We start from the raw sequence: 16,430 nt of genomic DNA on the forward strand, positions 1-16,430 counted from the left end.
TTGCCAGCTGCAGCATGTGTTCTAGCATGGTTGACTTGGGCACCTGCAGAGATAACGTCGTTATACTAGGAAAGTGTGACAGTGATGAATAGGAGGAACTCAGCAGTGAGGTATAAGCTCCTCTGACATTTTTATCAAGCAGCTAAAAACTACAAAGCAAAGACATTGAGTAACCCATTGTGTAACTTGGGAACTGCAACACTTGGAAGAGACGCCATCACCTCCTTAATTTCTTATGAATTTCCTGAGGGTGAAACTGATAGATGTCAACTAAGACCCCAAGAAATCTTCTTACCCTTTCTGCCTCCTGGATGAATAGAGAGGAAAAGAAATCACTCCACCCTGTGCCGGACATTGAGTGCAGGTGTTCTTTTTTAAAAAATTGTATTGAAGTATAGTTGATTTACAATGTTGTGTTAATTTCTGCTGTACAGCGGAGTAACTCAGTTATACATATACTTTTTCGTATTCTTTTCCATTGTAGTTTATCACAGGATACTGAGTATAGTTTCCAGTGCTATACAGTAGGACCTTGTTTATCCTACGGATAGTAGATGAGTGGAGGTGTTCTGATTGAGCTGGACTTCACTCCAGCTTCTTGTAATTTGGGGGACAACTGACAGGATCTTTTGGAAGAAAAATGAAGATGAATTCCCTCAACAGATTTAAATCTAAATGGATAAAACAATTTTTAAAGAGTAAGTATCGGTTAATATGCTATGAAAAAAACCATGGGGCAAAACCATGGGTCTGAGTACACAAAATAGTTGAAAACTTTACATTTGAAAACAGTATTAAAAAAGGTCAGGGGTAAACTTGGGAAAATATTTGCAGCATACATTAAAAAGGATTAATGTCTTTATAATATATTATAAAGAGCTCCTATTCATTAATAAGGTAAAGAATGCCTCAGTAGATAGCTATGTACGATATGAGAATTTCTCAAACACAAAGATTTACAGCGTGTGCCCTTGAGCACAGTGGAGGGAACGTGTAACTCCACTGGCAAAACCATTTGGCTTTGGGTTTAACTCAGAGGGCTGGAAGCATGCAGTCGCATATCATCACGTCTGCCTTCTCTGGATCACTTCTTTGGATGACTTACCAGCCTTCTGCCTGTTCAGTCCTGCTCCCCTCCAGCCCATCATCCTGAAACACAAGCCTGCTCACTTTCTATTCTGGAGGGGCTCCCCATTGCCTGCTGGATAAAGCCCAATTCCCTTAAGTTAGGATTCAGGCTCCATCAGGAAAGGTGACCTCTGCTAGCTCCCTGTGCCGTGGGGTTCCTGTGTTTTCCACATCGCTCCGGTTTTACACATGCTGATCCTTTCCTTCCTGTCCTCTGGCAGCTCATAAACATCCTGCAGGACCCTGACCAACTTTCTCCACCTCTGTGATTCCTTCACATCCCCCAAGCAGGCTGGTAGCCCCCCTTGCTGGGATCTAGTGGCATTGGGACATCTGATAAACCTTGTCACTCTGTGACATTGAGACTATTCCCCTGGTTGGCACTTAATACATTTTTGTTGACATCAGAATAGAATTTTTGCCCAGGGGGAGACTTTAAAGATTATCTAGTTTTACTTCCTCATTTAAGAGTGAAAAAAACTCAGGTCCTGAGAGGCTTTGGGAACTGGCCAAGGTCCTGAAGCTTGATACAACATTGAGGAATGGAATCCTGCTGTGCAGTTTCTTCTGTAGTCCAAGCCTTATTCATTGGATTGTAGCTTACAGACCTCTGTTAGTGAGTGTGATCGTCTCTGTTTATGGTTACCTTCAAGCTCTTGCTTTTTCCAGAGTTATCAGAGTCTCTGCCCTCAGAGCTGCCCCTCAAGGGCTGTGGGACAAGGGTCAGCAAGTCACTGACTCCTCTGCTTCTTCGAGCAGTTGAAGGATTTCAACTAAATTACTCCTAAAATGTCTTTCAGAGAAATCATTCTATATGGTCTCCCCTTCAAACTTTTCCTGGTTTGGGGAGAGGGTGGGATTTAATATATGTCTATTATGGACACTTTAAACAAAAACCCTTCCACACACACAGACACACACACACACACACACACACACAGACACACAGACAGACAGACAGACAGACAGACACAAGGAGAAAGTTAGAAGAATAAGATAACATTTCTTCATATCCCCACCACCAGAGATAACCATTGCTAGCATGGTAGTTTCTTGCCTTCTGCAAGTCTATAAATATATTTATTACATAATTGAAGTCAAATTGTATAAACAATCTTTCCTCATGCTCTTGTAACTTGTTTTTAAGCATTTAAAGCATTTCTTTTGAAAATCTTTTTTTGTCTGGCATTGCTCTTCATAAATGCAGTGGTGGAACGCATCAAAGGAATCTGCTACCAGCTAATATGTGATTAAAGTGGTGATAATAACGGATCCTTTTCCAGAGACAAGAAGGAAAGTTAGTGCGGGCTCTGGGGGTGAGACAGCTGGGATCACTGAGCCACCTCTTTTTCTTTATTCTTAGATAATGAAGTTTAAGGTAGATAGGCTCTTTGAAATTCTGTACTTACAATGATTATCAGTGGAATTTTTCTGCAAGATTTTTGCCCTCATTTTACAGATGGGGAAACTGCAGCTCAGGGAGGGAAAGGCTCAGGGTCCCACAGTGTGGTAGGGGAGGAGCTGAGAGTTGAGCCCCCGCCAATGAGGGCCCAAGTCCATGGTCTTTACGAGTATGTTCTGCTGCTTCCCATAGCATTGTTTGTGGTTCTCATCATTTCTCCATTGGCTGTGTCATCCAGGTTCACCCTCCTCCAGGCTTTCTCTTTCTAAAATACTGATATGACCATGTTACTTTCTGGCTTAAAACCCTGCAGGGAGCCCCCTAAGCCTGTAGGATGATGTCACAAATCCCTAACCTTCTCTTGAAGGCCCTCTGGGACCTGGGCTGTGTCTCTTGCCATCTGCAAGTCCTGCCCATGTTGTTCCCTCTGCCTGGCTCACCCTCCTCCTGGCATGGTTCATTGTCCTCTCCCCACGGGTCACCTCTTGGAAGGTCTTCTTTGTCCTTTGAGCTGGGTTAGGGACTGCCCCTCTTCTCTCCTTGCCCTAGTCACACATTTTGCCCCAGCCTGTGTGCCTGGCCATTCCTCTATAGGATGCTGAGCTCCTCGGAGCAGGGCGTGGGTCTCTTTCCTCCTTGTCTTTCCTTGTCAAGAAAGGTTACCACCACATCTAAACATTGAGTCAAACCTGGCAGTAATTGTGATGTAACCACTTAATAGAAATTTTCAGGGAAATGGAATTATAGCAAAGCTTGGTTTTTGCAGCCATGAAGTGTGAATTCTGTATTTAAAGCATTGTTCTAAAGATTTCAAAGGAATTACTTGGCCTCTGATGAAAGTTCAATAAAGATATTGATAGTTAAGTGTAGTTTTGAAGGGATGGCTTTTAGCCAGAGACTCAGGAATTCTAAAATTCTGCCCTGCTAGTCACTTACCGCAAAAGGGTGAGCTGTATACTCAGAGAGGGAGTCAAAGTGTTCACAGCGGCACAAGCCCCTGAGGACTCAATGCAGGGCTCCTGGTAAAAGGCCAGGCTGGATGGAGCCTGAGCCCTGGAGAGGCAGCTGCGGTCTGACGACTACTGCCTAGACCATAGGGTGTGAATCCTGGGTCTGTTACTTGTTAGCTCTGTGACCTTGGGCCATTTATTTAACTTATTTATACTTTGGCATTGTAATCTGTAAAATATGGATTAAAATAGTGCCCACTTTATACTATTGCCATGGGGAGTGAATGGATAAAACATGTAAAGCACTTGGAACTATCCTTGGCACTCAGTATCTGCTCAATAGGTATTAGCTATAATGATGGTGGTGATGATGGTGATAATGATGGTATTGATGGTGATATTATGGTAAGGATGATGATGGTGATGGTGGTGATGGTGTTGTTGATGGTGATGATGATGGTGGTGGTGATGGTGATGTTGATGGTGATGATGATGATGATGATGACGATGATGGTGATATGAGCGATTATGGGGATTTTCCTTCCCATAAAGCTAAATCTTGAGATTCAGTCTTCTTTGGCCATTTATATGGAGGAGGGAAGTTGAAGACTAGAGGTGTTGTGGACAGGTCAGGGGATCAGGACCTAGCTTAAGTTAGTAACAGAGGTAAATGAAGAAGGTTGAAAAGAAGAAAGTGGGACTTGTGAGTGGGCTTGCCCCAAGTAGGCAGTCTTTACCTAGGTTTGCTTATCACCTGGTATTGGAAAGTAGGAATTGCAAGATCTCAACGTGGAGATTCAGAGAAGGTGGAGGTGGGAAGAGGAGGAGTGAGGTGGCTTGTCTTGGCTGTTCTACTTCCTAAAGCAGGAAAGGGAGGAAGGGAGGGAGACTTTGAGAGAATAAGTTAGTTTTGTTCCTGATTTTTTTAGTACGTGGACGCTGCCTGCCTGTAATTCTGTCCCAATATCTGTTTCTGGTTCTCATCCATCAGACAAGTAACTTCTACCACGGTGTGGGAGGTTGAGACTAAAAATGTGTTTAGAAAACCACACAGCCCCCTGGACGGCAAGTAGTGTAATGTACCGGGGAGAACACAGACTTTGGAATTAAGCAGAGCTGGTCTGTCCCTCTTTAACTATGGACTTTGATTAACTACCTGATCTCTTTGCATCTCCATTTATCTATCAGTGGAATGGGAATAATACATCCCCTGCAGGATTGCTGAAGATTGAGTGAGATAAAGCAATACCACACTTTTTCAGTTTCCTAGGGCTGACATAACAAATTATCACAAAGCTTAGAACAATAGAAATTTATTCTCTCACCGTTCTGGAGGTTCGAAGACTGAAATCAAGGTGTCGGCAGGGTCATGCTCCCTTTGAAGACTCTAGGGAAGAATCCTTCCTTGCTTCTTCCCGGCTTCAAGTGGCTCCTGGAAATGCTTCCTTGGTTGTAGCTACATCACTCCAATCTCTGCCTCCATGGTCACGTAGTCTTTTCTCTGTGTGTGTCTGTCTCCAAATCTCCCTCTCCTTATAAGGATACAGTCACCGGATTTAGGACCCACCCTAATCCAGTATGACCTCATCTTAACTTGACTATGTGTGCAAAGACCTCATTTCCAAATGAGGTCACACGCATAGGTACTGAGGGTTAAGATTTCAGCATAGCTTTTTGGAGGACACAGTTCAACCCCCTACATGCATCTAGCCCAGGGAGTGGCATATTGTAGGTGATCAAATGTCATTCATTCCCTTACCTCTCCATTCTTCTCCCTAAGGCTGTAAAATTAGAAGTGTTTGCCTTCTGTCAGTAGCGAACTTTGAAGACGAATCGCTGATCTATAGCCTTTTGTTCTCTTTAGACACAGATGTTTTGTCTCCTTTCCATCAGTATTTTAATGTAACCTGTTTGCACTGCTTTTCATAGTTACCCAGTTTATTGATTTTCTTCTTATCTGATAGGTTCACAAATCAGAGCTTAGAAGGCTATTTCCAGTGCAAATGGAGAACTTGCGTTTCAATTTGGTGCTAATGAAAATGTAAGATTTAGAATCAGGATGTTTGAGTCTGAAAACAGAATTGGTTTCCTGACCACCTCTGATAACAGCCTCTATGGACAGAGGCTGATTCATCATAGGTGAGTCATATGTGGCAACACACTTTGATTCAGGTTCCAGTAATTGTCTGGACCGAAGCTCCTGTTCCCAACCTAGCTTGGCTTTGACTGTTTGGAAGGTCAGGTTGGCTTTGTTGGTCTGTCAGAAAAATTTAACCTTAACTACAGTGTGCATTGTGACCACAGTAATGAGGAATGCGTTAGTTGTCTTCCAGCTCCTACATAATGCATCAAATGTTCCCGTAATCTGCAGCCACTTTTTTACTGAAGTATAGTTGATTTACAATGTTGCATAAGTTTCAGGTGTACAGAAAAGTGATTCAGTTATACATATATATATTCTTATTCATATTCTTTTCCTTTGTAAGTTATTAAAAAATATTGAGTATAGTTCCCTGTGCTATACAGTAGGATCTTGTTGGTTATTTTACATATAGTAGTGTATATATGTTAATCCCAAATTCTTAATTTATCCCTCCTCCCAACCTGTCCCCTTTGGTAACCATGAGTTTGTTTCCTATGTCTGTGGGTTTATTTCTATTTTGTATATAAGTTCATTTATATCATATTTTTAGATTCCACATATAAGTGATATCTTAGGATATTTGTCTTTCTGTCTGGTTTAATTCACTTAGTATGATCATCTCTAGGTCCATCCATGTTGCTGCAAATGGTATTATTTCATTCTTTTTTATGGCTGAGTAATATTCCATTGTATATATGTACCACATCTTCTTCATCCACTCATCTGTTGATGGATATTTAGGTTGCTTCCATGTCTTGACTATTATAAATAGTGCTGCAATGAACATTGGGGCCTGCAACCATTTTGAATTAAACTTGTCACAGGTTGGCTTCTCTGGAAGCAGATGCCAAGACAGAGTTGGGGTATAACATGGTAACCAGTGTGCAGAAAAGTTGACATAGCTGGCCTGAGACTGCTATCCTTAGAAAGCCCTACTTACAAGGTTAGCCCTTGGCTGGCATCTGGGAACTTGGATTTCAGGATGATTCTCACCATTTACTGAACTATGGGTGGCTCACCCACCTAAACTGTTTTTATAAAGAATATATTTTATGTTGAACACCTCATTTCCGTCTGGAGTCTGGGATTTTGGTACATGCCAGGCAGAGGGTGCCTAAGTGACTAGTCCTGAATAAAAACCCTGGATACCGAGTCTCAAATGAGCTTCACTGGTGGACAGCGTTTATGCTCATTGCTGCAGGAATTAAGTGTGCGCTTTGTAGCTCCGCTGAGAGAGGACCTTAGAAGCTTGCTCCTGGTTTCCCCAGACTTTGCCCCACATGCCTTTTCCTTTTGCTGAGTTTTCTTTGTATCCTTTCACTGTAATCATAGCTGTGAGAATGATTATATGCTGAGTACTTTGTGATTATATATGAGTCTTAGTGAATCATCTAACCTGGGGGTGGTCGTGGGGTTCCCCCAACACAATCAGATCACCTGTGAAGGGGAGGAGGAGGAAGCAGGTTTGGGCAGAGAAAGAAGTCAAGTGTGATCCAGGCTGACAAAGCTTCACCTTGCAGAGAGCTGTGGGGCAAGTGTTGTCACCTGTCTGAGCGTACCTCATCAGGCTAAATGGCTGGCCATTATGCCTCTGCCTTGTTCTGTTACCAGATGTCGGCATGACCTAGGTGAGGTGGCTCTCTGCAGCTGATCTAGACCATGAAGTGGGAGGTCTACTGACCACACTGCCCATAGCTGGACACCTAGTCCTTCCCTGAAGGGAGATCTGGGTGGTGCATCTCCTTGTCTACCAAACTTACCTTTAGAACTCATTATTATCATTTTTTGTCTCCTGATTATACAAGTAATACATGCCCATTATAGAAAACACAGAAACATAAAGAGAAAATTCATCAAGTAATTACGCTCAACAAAATCCTGGAATATTTTCTTCAAAGGTTCCATATGTATATGGGTGTATATGTATTATTTTAATGTAATTGGAATTTTTATGTATATACAACTTTGTGTCTTCTTTTAAAATATTATGCTAGCATATAGACATTTTTTATATTACTAAAAATTCAGCACGCAGAAGTCAGTTGCTTTTATATACATACACAATGAACAATCCAAAAAGGAAATTAAGAAAACAATTTAATTTACAGTAGCATCAAAAAGAATAAAACACTTAGGAATAAGCTTAACCAAGAGGTAAAAGACTTGTACACTGAAAGCTACAAAACACTGCCAAGAGAAAATTAAAGACCAATAAGTGGAAAATCATCCCTTGTCCATAGACTGGAAGACTTCATATTGCTATGATCTACAGATGCAGTGCAATCTCTGTCAAAATTCCAATGACATTTTTTTTGTAGAAATAGAAAGAAAACCCATCCTAACATTCATATGAAATCTCAAAGGAACCCAAATAGCCAAGACAATCTTGAAAAAGAACAAAGTTAGAAGTCTCACGCTTCCTGATTTCAAAACTTATTACAGAGCTTCAATAATCAAAGCAGTGTGGTAATGTCATGAAGACAGACATAAAGACCAATGAAAAGAATAGAGAGCCCAGGAAAAAAAAAACCCTCACATCTATAATAAAATGATTTTCAACAAGAGTGCCAAGACTATTCTGTGGGGAAAGGATAGTCATTTCAGTAAATGATGTTGGGGAAACTGGATATCCAAAATAAAGTTGGGGTCCAAAATAAAGTTGGACCCCTACCTTATACCATGTACAAAAATTAACTCATTAATTTTTGTTAATTTTGTTAATTTTAATCAAAGACTTAAATGTAAGACCTAAAACTATAAAGCTCTTAGAAGCAAACATGTGGGAAAGCTTCATAACATTGCATTTGGCAGTGATTTATTGGATATGACCCAAGAGCACAGGTAACAAAAGAAAAAAAAAACAGATAAATTGGACTACATCAAAATTAACAACTTTTGTGCACCAAAGGACACAATCAACAGAGTGAAGGGCAGCTCACAGAATGGGGGGAAATATTTGCAAATCATTTATATGATAAAAGGTTAATATCTATACCACATAAAGAAATCCTATGTCTTAGTCTGGGCCACTATAACAAAGTGTCATAGACTGAATGGCTTATACAACCCACATTTATTTCTCACAGTTCTTTAGGCTGGGAAGTCCAAGGTCAAAGTAGATACGCCAGTAGATATGGTATCTGCTGAGAACCCATTTCCTGGTTTGTAGATGGCCATCTTCTCATTGAATCCGCCTTTGGCAGAGAGCAGAAAGAGCTCTGGTCCATTTGTCTCTTTATAAGGACACCATTTACCTCCCAAAGGCCCCATCTCCTAATACCATCACAAGGGCGGTTAGAATTTCAACATATGAATTTTGGGAATACACACAAACATTCAGTCCCTAATGTCCTACAATTCAATAACAATAATAACCAAACAACCAGATTAAAAAATTGGTAAGAGACTTGAATAGGCATTTCTCCAAAGAAGATATACAAACTGTTTCATTTTTTTAAAGTTAGACAAAGGTAGCTAACTGAATATAACCATTGAAATTGGGAGAAAGTGTAGGGAGGGTTATTTGTAGGTAACAATCCTTCAAAATTTGGGGGTAAAAATTCGTCAGCTAAAATCCACATCTGTCGTAGCAGGAATTCATAAGTAATGTTGACACATCAAGGAATAAAGATGTCTGCATAATTTTTAGAGTATTTAAGTTAACTAACCATTCTGGTTCACTAAACCATAGAAACTGAAACCAGTATCTCTTTAAGATAGTTGCCTCTGGGAAGTGGGGTTAGAAGAGGATGCAGAAGGACACACAGGATATTTGCTTCTCTTTTTAAACCCTTGGTTTCTGTTAAACACCTTTTTTTCCCCTAGCAGGCATGCATTATTCTGCTTCTCAAAACTTGTAAAATGACTGCATGATTGGCCGTTATGGATAGAATAACTCATAGAAGCTTAAAATATTTAACCCTTCTTTGTGTTGTGCAGCATTTAGGATACGTCCCATTTGTGTTATTTTATATGATGTTCTTAAAAGCAGCCTTATATATAAATAAATCTTCATGCATATTTCTGGATCAAACCAACCTGTGTATAAGCTTTTATGCCTATTTTTGTATTATCTCCTGAGGAGTGAATCCTGGATATGAAATCACTAGGTTAAAGGGGTGAACATTTTAAAGCCCCTTGTTATGGACACAGACATTTTTTCCCTTTCATTTTTGAGTATAGACATTTTGGTGAGAGCACTCCAAAGGATGGAAGTATCATAAAAATCTTAGTCTCTTTTAGTCCAGGCCTGTTTTCGAGGTCACGTTCTGAAGAAATGACTGGGTAACGGTCACCACGTAGCATCTCCCTTTCTGTACCAGTGGAGTGGCCTTGGGTCACCCAACCCACAAAGGAAGGCAGGGCCAGAATCACTTACATTTAGTCAGTGAGTGCCATGGGTTAGGCCCTCTTCTAGTGACTTCATTGGACTCTGTTCATGTCTCATGTTTAATCCTCAGTACAACCTTTGGAAGGCTCTTGTCTCTGTCTTACAAGGGAAGAGCAAAGGCAAGGAGAGATGAAGTTACTTGCCCCAATGCCACACGGCCAGTAAGCAGCAGAGATGGGTCCCACACCCAGGGGTCTGAGTCTAGAGCCCAAACTGCACTCTCTGTGCTGTTACAGGCCCTTATCTTGAGAAGCAAGTAGGCTGGGTCAGCCCCGGTCAGTGTCCACGGGAAGAGTGTAATCACACGAGGGGAGAACGCATCAGCATCTTCTTAGTTTCTAGCATATTGCCTGGTACACAGGGGACACCCAGTACCTATTTGTCGACTAAATAGATAAGCCAGACTTTACACCAAACTCCTCTACATTATTATTTTGTTTAATCTTCATGCTGTGAGGTATTTTTATCCCCATGTTACAGATGAGAGAACTGAGGTTTCCAGAGGTCAAGTCACTTGCCCAAAGTATAGAGCTGTTTCGATAGAGGAGGCATTGTAATTCAGGCCTGTAGGATTTTTTTTTTTTTTTTTTTTTGGCTGTGTTGGGTCTTCATTGCTGCACGTGGGCTTTCTCTAGTTGCAGCGAGCGGAGGCTACTCTTGGTTGCAGTGTGCGGGTTTCTCGCTGCGGTGGCTTCTGTCTTGTTGCAGAGCACGGGCTCTAGGCTGCTGGCTAGAGTAGTTGTGGCACGTGGGCGCAGTCGTTGTGGCTCGCGGGCTCTAGAGCGCAGGCTCAGTAGTTGTGGCGCACGGGCTTAGTTGCTCCGCGGCATGTGGGATCTTCCCGGACTGGGGCTCGAACCTGTGTCCCCTGCATTGGCAGGCAGATTCCTATCCACTGCGCCACCAGGGATGCCCCAGGCCTGTAGGATTTGAAACCAGAGCTGTTTTTATTTTGCTCAGAGTGTCTTTGGGAGAATTCAAGAAGTTAATTCTTGTGAAACCCTTAGCCTAGGGCTTCTCAAAGGGTGGGAGCTTCCCCTGGGAGCTTGCTAGAAATGCCTCTTCTCGGTTCCTGCCCCAGGTCTAGTGACTCAGAATCCCCGAGGGAGGGGCCCAGCAATTTGTTTGCACAGACCCTGCGGGTGATTCTGATGTGAGCTCCGACGTAGGAGCACAGCCTTAGCCCCAAGCCTGCCCCATGCTGAGTGCAGCAGCAGCTGCTGCTGTCTTTGGCATCACGTTCTAGATCCCAAAGAAATGGTGGAGGGAGGGGAGGAATGTGGGGTGTCTAGAACTTACTGCTTCTCACAGTTGTTATTTGGTGCCAGCCCCTTCTGGCCCATCAGTGGACTCACAGTGGTCCCAGGATGTCGCTGACTGGAGCCCGGAGGAAGCCTTTGAGGAGGGAGAAGTACGCTGAGCACATTAAGTGAAGCTCACGTGAACTCTCGAGCTCCCCCTGGCGGGTCATTTACTGGATTGCCTGGCAGCTGGTCTGCCTCCGGCTGTGTGATGCCTCCCCAGCCACGTGCATCCTCCAGGGTGATCCTGAAGTCCAGAGTGGGCTGCACCCCTAATGGGACGTGTTCCCAGGGCGGGGAGAGCGGACAGCTTTGAGGGAAGTTGAGGGCACCCTGGATTCTTCCTCTGCCCTCTGCAAACTTCTGCCCGACTCAAAACATTTCACAGATCCTTAGTGCTGCCTTAGGTTTGTTACATATTTGATTTGAGAATTTAACATTCCTGAGCACCTGTGATGTGCCAGGCTTGGGGTGGTTGGTCCTACTGTGTGCAGGCCTCCATGCTCAGCTCCTTGAAGTGCTTGCCCCGTTTAACTTGGGCCCGGAGAGGTCCAGCGATGGTCTCAAGGCAGCCAGCTAATAGGTGGCAGAGCTCGGTCTAAACCCAGGTCGGTTTCACTAACTCTGCGCTTGTTCTGCTTTAACGCAGTTGTAACTTGACTTGAAAAATGTAAAGTGTGGCCACAAACAAATCTCTCTCTCTTATCCCCATAGGTTCTACCAAACCACGGCCTCCACGCAGCAGGGTTCTTCGTGGCCTTCATCCTCTCCCTGGTGCTGACCTGGGCTGTGCTTTTCTTCATGGTTCGATATCAGTGTCTGAAGGGAAGCATGCTTACCAGACATCAGGTGGGAGTTCACGTGCATCCTCTCCCTGGAGGGTAGTTGGTTGGTGGTAGATGTGAGGTTGAAGTTGATCCTTCAGTTCAGTCAGTCTCAACTCTGTATCGATGTCGGGACCCCCAGGGAACCGTGAGGCATGCTCATTCCCAGGCCCTCCTGCACAGACTCTGACTGCTTTGTCCCGGGAGCCATGCCCAATCATTAGTGGTTTTTAAAAGCTCCCTGGATGATTCTAACAAACGACCAGGATTGGGAACCCCTGCAGTCTGACTGAATAACTGAGCGCCCACCTGTATGGCCAGCTGTGCACTCATGCCACACCCTGACTCAGGTCCTGGTGTACACTTCCCTCTGAAAAGTCTTTGAAGACTTACTTTGTTTGACCTCAGGGTGAAGCCCGGATGCCTTAGCATGGCTTATAAAGAAAGTCCCCTGTGGTCCAGCTTCACACCTCAACTTCCGGCTCTACCCAATGACTGCTGAGCTCTCCACACTCACCTGGATGCTTTTATAATCCTCTCTCCGCTCTTCAATGAGCAGAGCTCTGACGCATCCTTTAAGACTCATCTCGGGCCTTGCCTCTCCTTGGAAGTCATCCCTGGCCACTTCCTGGCTGAGTTGGGGACTCTCTCTCTGGGTTACTGCACTAGCTTTTGGACCCCACCCAGCATTTATCCCCACCTGTGAACTCCTCAATCTCTGTTTTCCTGTCTTGGCCTGGGTTCCCACAGAAGCACATCCTGAGACTAGGACCCAAATGCAAACAGTTTATATGGGAAGTGATGCCAGGAAGTAATGGTAGGAGGTGGGGAAGTGAGGCGGGAAGGGAAGGCAGTCAGTCAAGCTTCCACTGTGGGCACCTGGGGCTTTATCCCACCCAGGATAAAGCCTGAGGGGAGAAGGAGCCAGGGTATTTAGCCATCAAATCCCATTGGTCATTGGTTGACGACAAGGGGGTGAGGGGGCCAGGACAAAGGGTAACGTTATTTCCCTGGCATAGGCTCTGAAAGCCAGCAGGAGCCTTCAGGGGAGGAAGCAGCATAGGTGTTGGCCGGTGGATCTTGGGCTAAAAGGCACTGAGCGGCAAGGGCGAGGGGACACGGATGAAGCATGGATGCTGGCTGCTGTAATCCCCATTGCCTTGTACAGAGCCTGGCGCTTAGAAGGCACTCAGTAAACGTGTGAAGGAATGAATGAGCCCCCAGCCAGAGGATGGGCAGACAGAGGAAGGAAAGCAGGGCACAGTCCTAGGGTGAGAAGGCACTGCTGGGACTGAGCACCCTGGTAGGTTGTTTGTTCCTTCAGGGCCATGGAGGCTGCAGCTGCTGTGACTCTGTCACCCAGAGGTCCAGCAGCTTGGAAGGAACATCGATCATCTTTCTCCCTCACCGTACAGTGAGGAAACTGAGGCCCGTGAAGCTCAACAACCTGCTTCACGTGGCCGAGTGTAGGCTGGACCTGGCTTCCGAGGACCACCTTGCCGCCCTCTCTGGAGGCTGGCAGTCCTGTGCCATTGTTCATTTTGTTTCTGCTTCCTGGAGAAGAGAGTTGTTATTTCAAAGTGAGGTCAGCCCACAGTCTCCTTGGCAGGCAGAAGTGAGGAAAAGAAAAATGGCCCATCTAAAAAGACATTCCACTTACTCTCCAAAAAAGACATTCCACTTACTCTCCCAAAGCTGTTATCAATCACAGAACAGAACTCATCCTGCTACTTCGATGAAGGAGCAGGATTCATTTCTTGGAGATTAAAGGCTGATTGTTACAACCGCAGGAGGAAAGCACAGTGTGAATTTGACTTAAGATCTGAAGCCTCTTATAGAATTTTTTTTTCCCGACATCACAAAACGATCTCTCTTCACATTAAAAAAATTTTTTTCCATCGTGGTAGTAACCAAGGAGACAACATGCTGTAAACAGAAGGCAGCCTTTAGAGTTAGATAGACTTTGGGTCAAAAACCAAGCAGGCTCTTTATGAGCTGTGTGAACTCAGATAATGTCATTTCATCTCTCTGAGCTGCAGTTCCATATACGTAAAGTGGGGGCATCAACACTGACTTGGTGTGACGGTTTCATGGTATGACACATACAGGCACAGGGACAGGAATTCTTAAATGTTGGTTATAATTATCATGCATTTCTGCAGAAATAATGATGATAGTGAGCAAAACAGATATATCATCTACCCAATCGGAGGGTGAGCTTAATTATCTCTGATGTCACTTCCATGTGACAACTCTATAGTCTGATTAGAAACCAGCCAGATCCATGATGTTGACGTCCATCTGCCAACTGTAATTTTCCTCTGCATGATGGTGATGATGATGGTGATGGTGATGATGTTGGTGATAATGGTGATGATGGTGATGATGATGGTGGTGATGATGATGGTGATGGTGATGATGTTGGTGATAATGGTGATGATGATGATGGGGATGGTGATGATGATGGTGATGGTGATGATGTTGGTGATAATGGTGATGATGGTGATGATGATGGTGGTGATGATGATGGTGATGATATTGGTGATAATGGTGATGATGATGATGGGGGTGGTGATGATGTTGGTGATAATGGTGATGATGATGATGGGGATGGTGATGATGATGGGGATGGTGATGATGTTGGTGATAATGGTGATGATGATGATGGGGATGGTGATGCTGTTGGTGATAATGGTGATGATGACGATGGGGATGGTGATGATGATGGTGATAATGGTGATGATGATGATGGGGATGGTGATGATGATGGTGGTGATGATGATGGTGAAGTATTTTTATTACATCTTTATAGTTATAAAGGTCTTTCCATCCATTGCTCTGCTTTATCCACACAACAAGCCTGTGCAGGGCTACCAGAATTATTATCCCACTTCTTTGATGAGAAAATGAGGCTCAAGGACGTGCAATGTCTTGCCTGAGTCTTACCAGCTCACAAGTGGGTGGGGCCAGCTAGGTTCTCTGACTGCAGATCCCCACCTACCCTCATGACTTTTCCAGCTTGTGACGTTCACAAGGCCTACTCAATTGTGGTTTCTGAAATTCTTCTGAAGGTTCAGCATCACGAGAGCAAGCTGGAGCGCTCCCAGTTCACCTCAGCTGATGGTATGAATGAAGATCTCGTGCTAAATGACCAAATGATAGACATTCTGTCTTCAGAGGACCCCGGGAGCATGCTTCAAGCCTTAGAAGAGTAAGAATTCTAAGTCACATTATACTTCCATGGATATGATGAATCTTTTACCTATAGCAGCATGAGAGCAAACACTGAGTGTGTTTCATTCATTAATTCATCCTCTTAATCATTAATTCAGTAGTCATAATCGAACAACTGCCATGCCCTGAACACTATGCTTGGTATTTGAGAAAAGAGATAAGACATAGGTTGAGCTGTGAGGCAGTCTGACCTAGTGGGAAGACAAACACAGAAACAGAAGTGACCATAAAAGTTTGATGAGTACCATGCTAAGATCGGGGCTAGCTGAGCCCAGGAGAAAAAGTAATTACCTCTGAGCAGGCCATGGAGATGCTTCCCAGAGGAAGAGATATTTTAACTAATTTTTGAAGCACGGGCAGAAGTTTTTCAAGTAGATGAAGGGAGGAGAGGCTTTTCAGGCAGAGGAAAGACAGGACAGATGCCAAGATAGGAAGTGACCAAGATATGTACATTTGATGAAGTGTAAGGAGCTCAGTATGATTGATGTGTTGATTGGAGTATTGAGTAGTGTATTGAAGGAGAGGAAGTAACACCTTGAGAGAGAGGCCAGACCAGGTGATGTGATTGTTGGCTAAACTGAATTCAGTTCTTTTTATTTTTTATTTTATTTTAAATTTTTGTCTATTTATCTATCTATAATTTACTTTTAAGGACAGGACCTGAGTATCTTTATTTTATTTTATTACTTATTGAGGTAATGTTGGTTTATAACATTATATATTTCACGTGTACAACATTAAATATTTCTACTTCTGTATACCCTGCAGTATGTTCACCACCAAAAATTTAGTCTTCATCCATCACCATACAGTTGATCCCCTTTACCCATTTTGCCCTCCCCCACCATTCCTCTGTGGTAACCACTATTCTGATCTCTGTATATACGTGTTTGATTTTGTTCATTTATTTTGTGTTTTTGTTTATTTTCTATATTCCACATATGACTGAAATCATATGATATTTTCTTTCTCCACCTGACTTATTTCACTTACATAATACCCTCAAGGTCCATCTATGTTGTTGCAAATGGCAAGATTTCGTCTTTTTATGGCTGAGT

The 16,430-nt window shown here is 43.5% G+C and overlaps 1 protein-coding gene across 3 annotated transcripts in view; it reads left to right on the forward strand.

Moving 5' to 3' along the window:
- Positions 1-16,430, forward strand: part of EVC2 (EvC ciliary complex subunit 2) — a 141,034-nt gene that overhangs the window by 28,822 nt on the left and 95,782 nt on the right. For 2 of the 3 annotated variants that reach the window (XM_079920375.1, XM_079920376.1), the window contains exons 8-9: positions 12,029-12,163; positions 15,210-15,349. In XM_079920375.1, the coding sequence (XP_079776501.1) occupies positions 12,029-12,163; positions 15,210-15,349 (275 nt within the window). The remainder of the gene's footprint in view (positions 1-12,028; positions 12,164-15,209; positions 15,350-16,430) is intronic. The other variant, XM_079920377.1, reaches the window with a different exon arrangement.

Source organism: Stenella coeruleoalba, assembly GCF_951394435.1.
Source record: "Stenella coeruleoalba genome assembly, chromosome: 4".
NCBI lineage: Eukaryota > Metazoa > Chordata > Mammalia > Artiodactyla > Delphinidae > Stenella > Stenella coeruleoalba.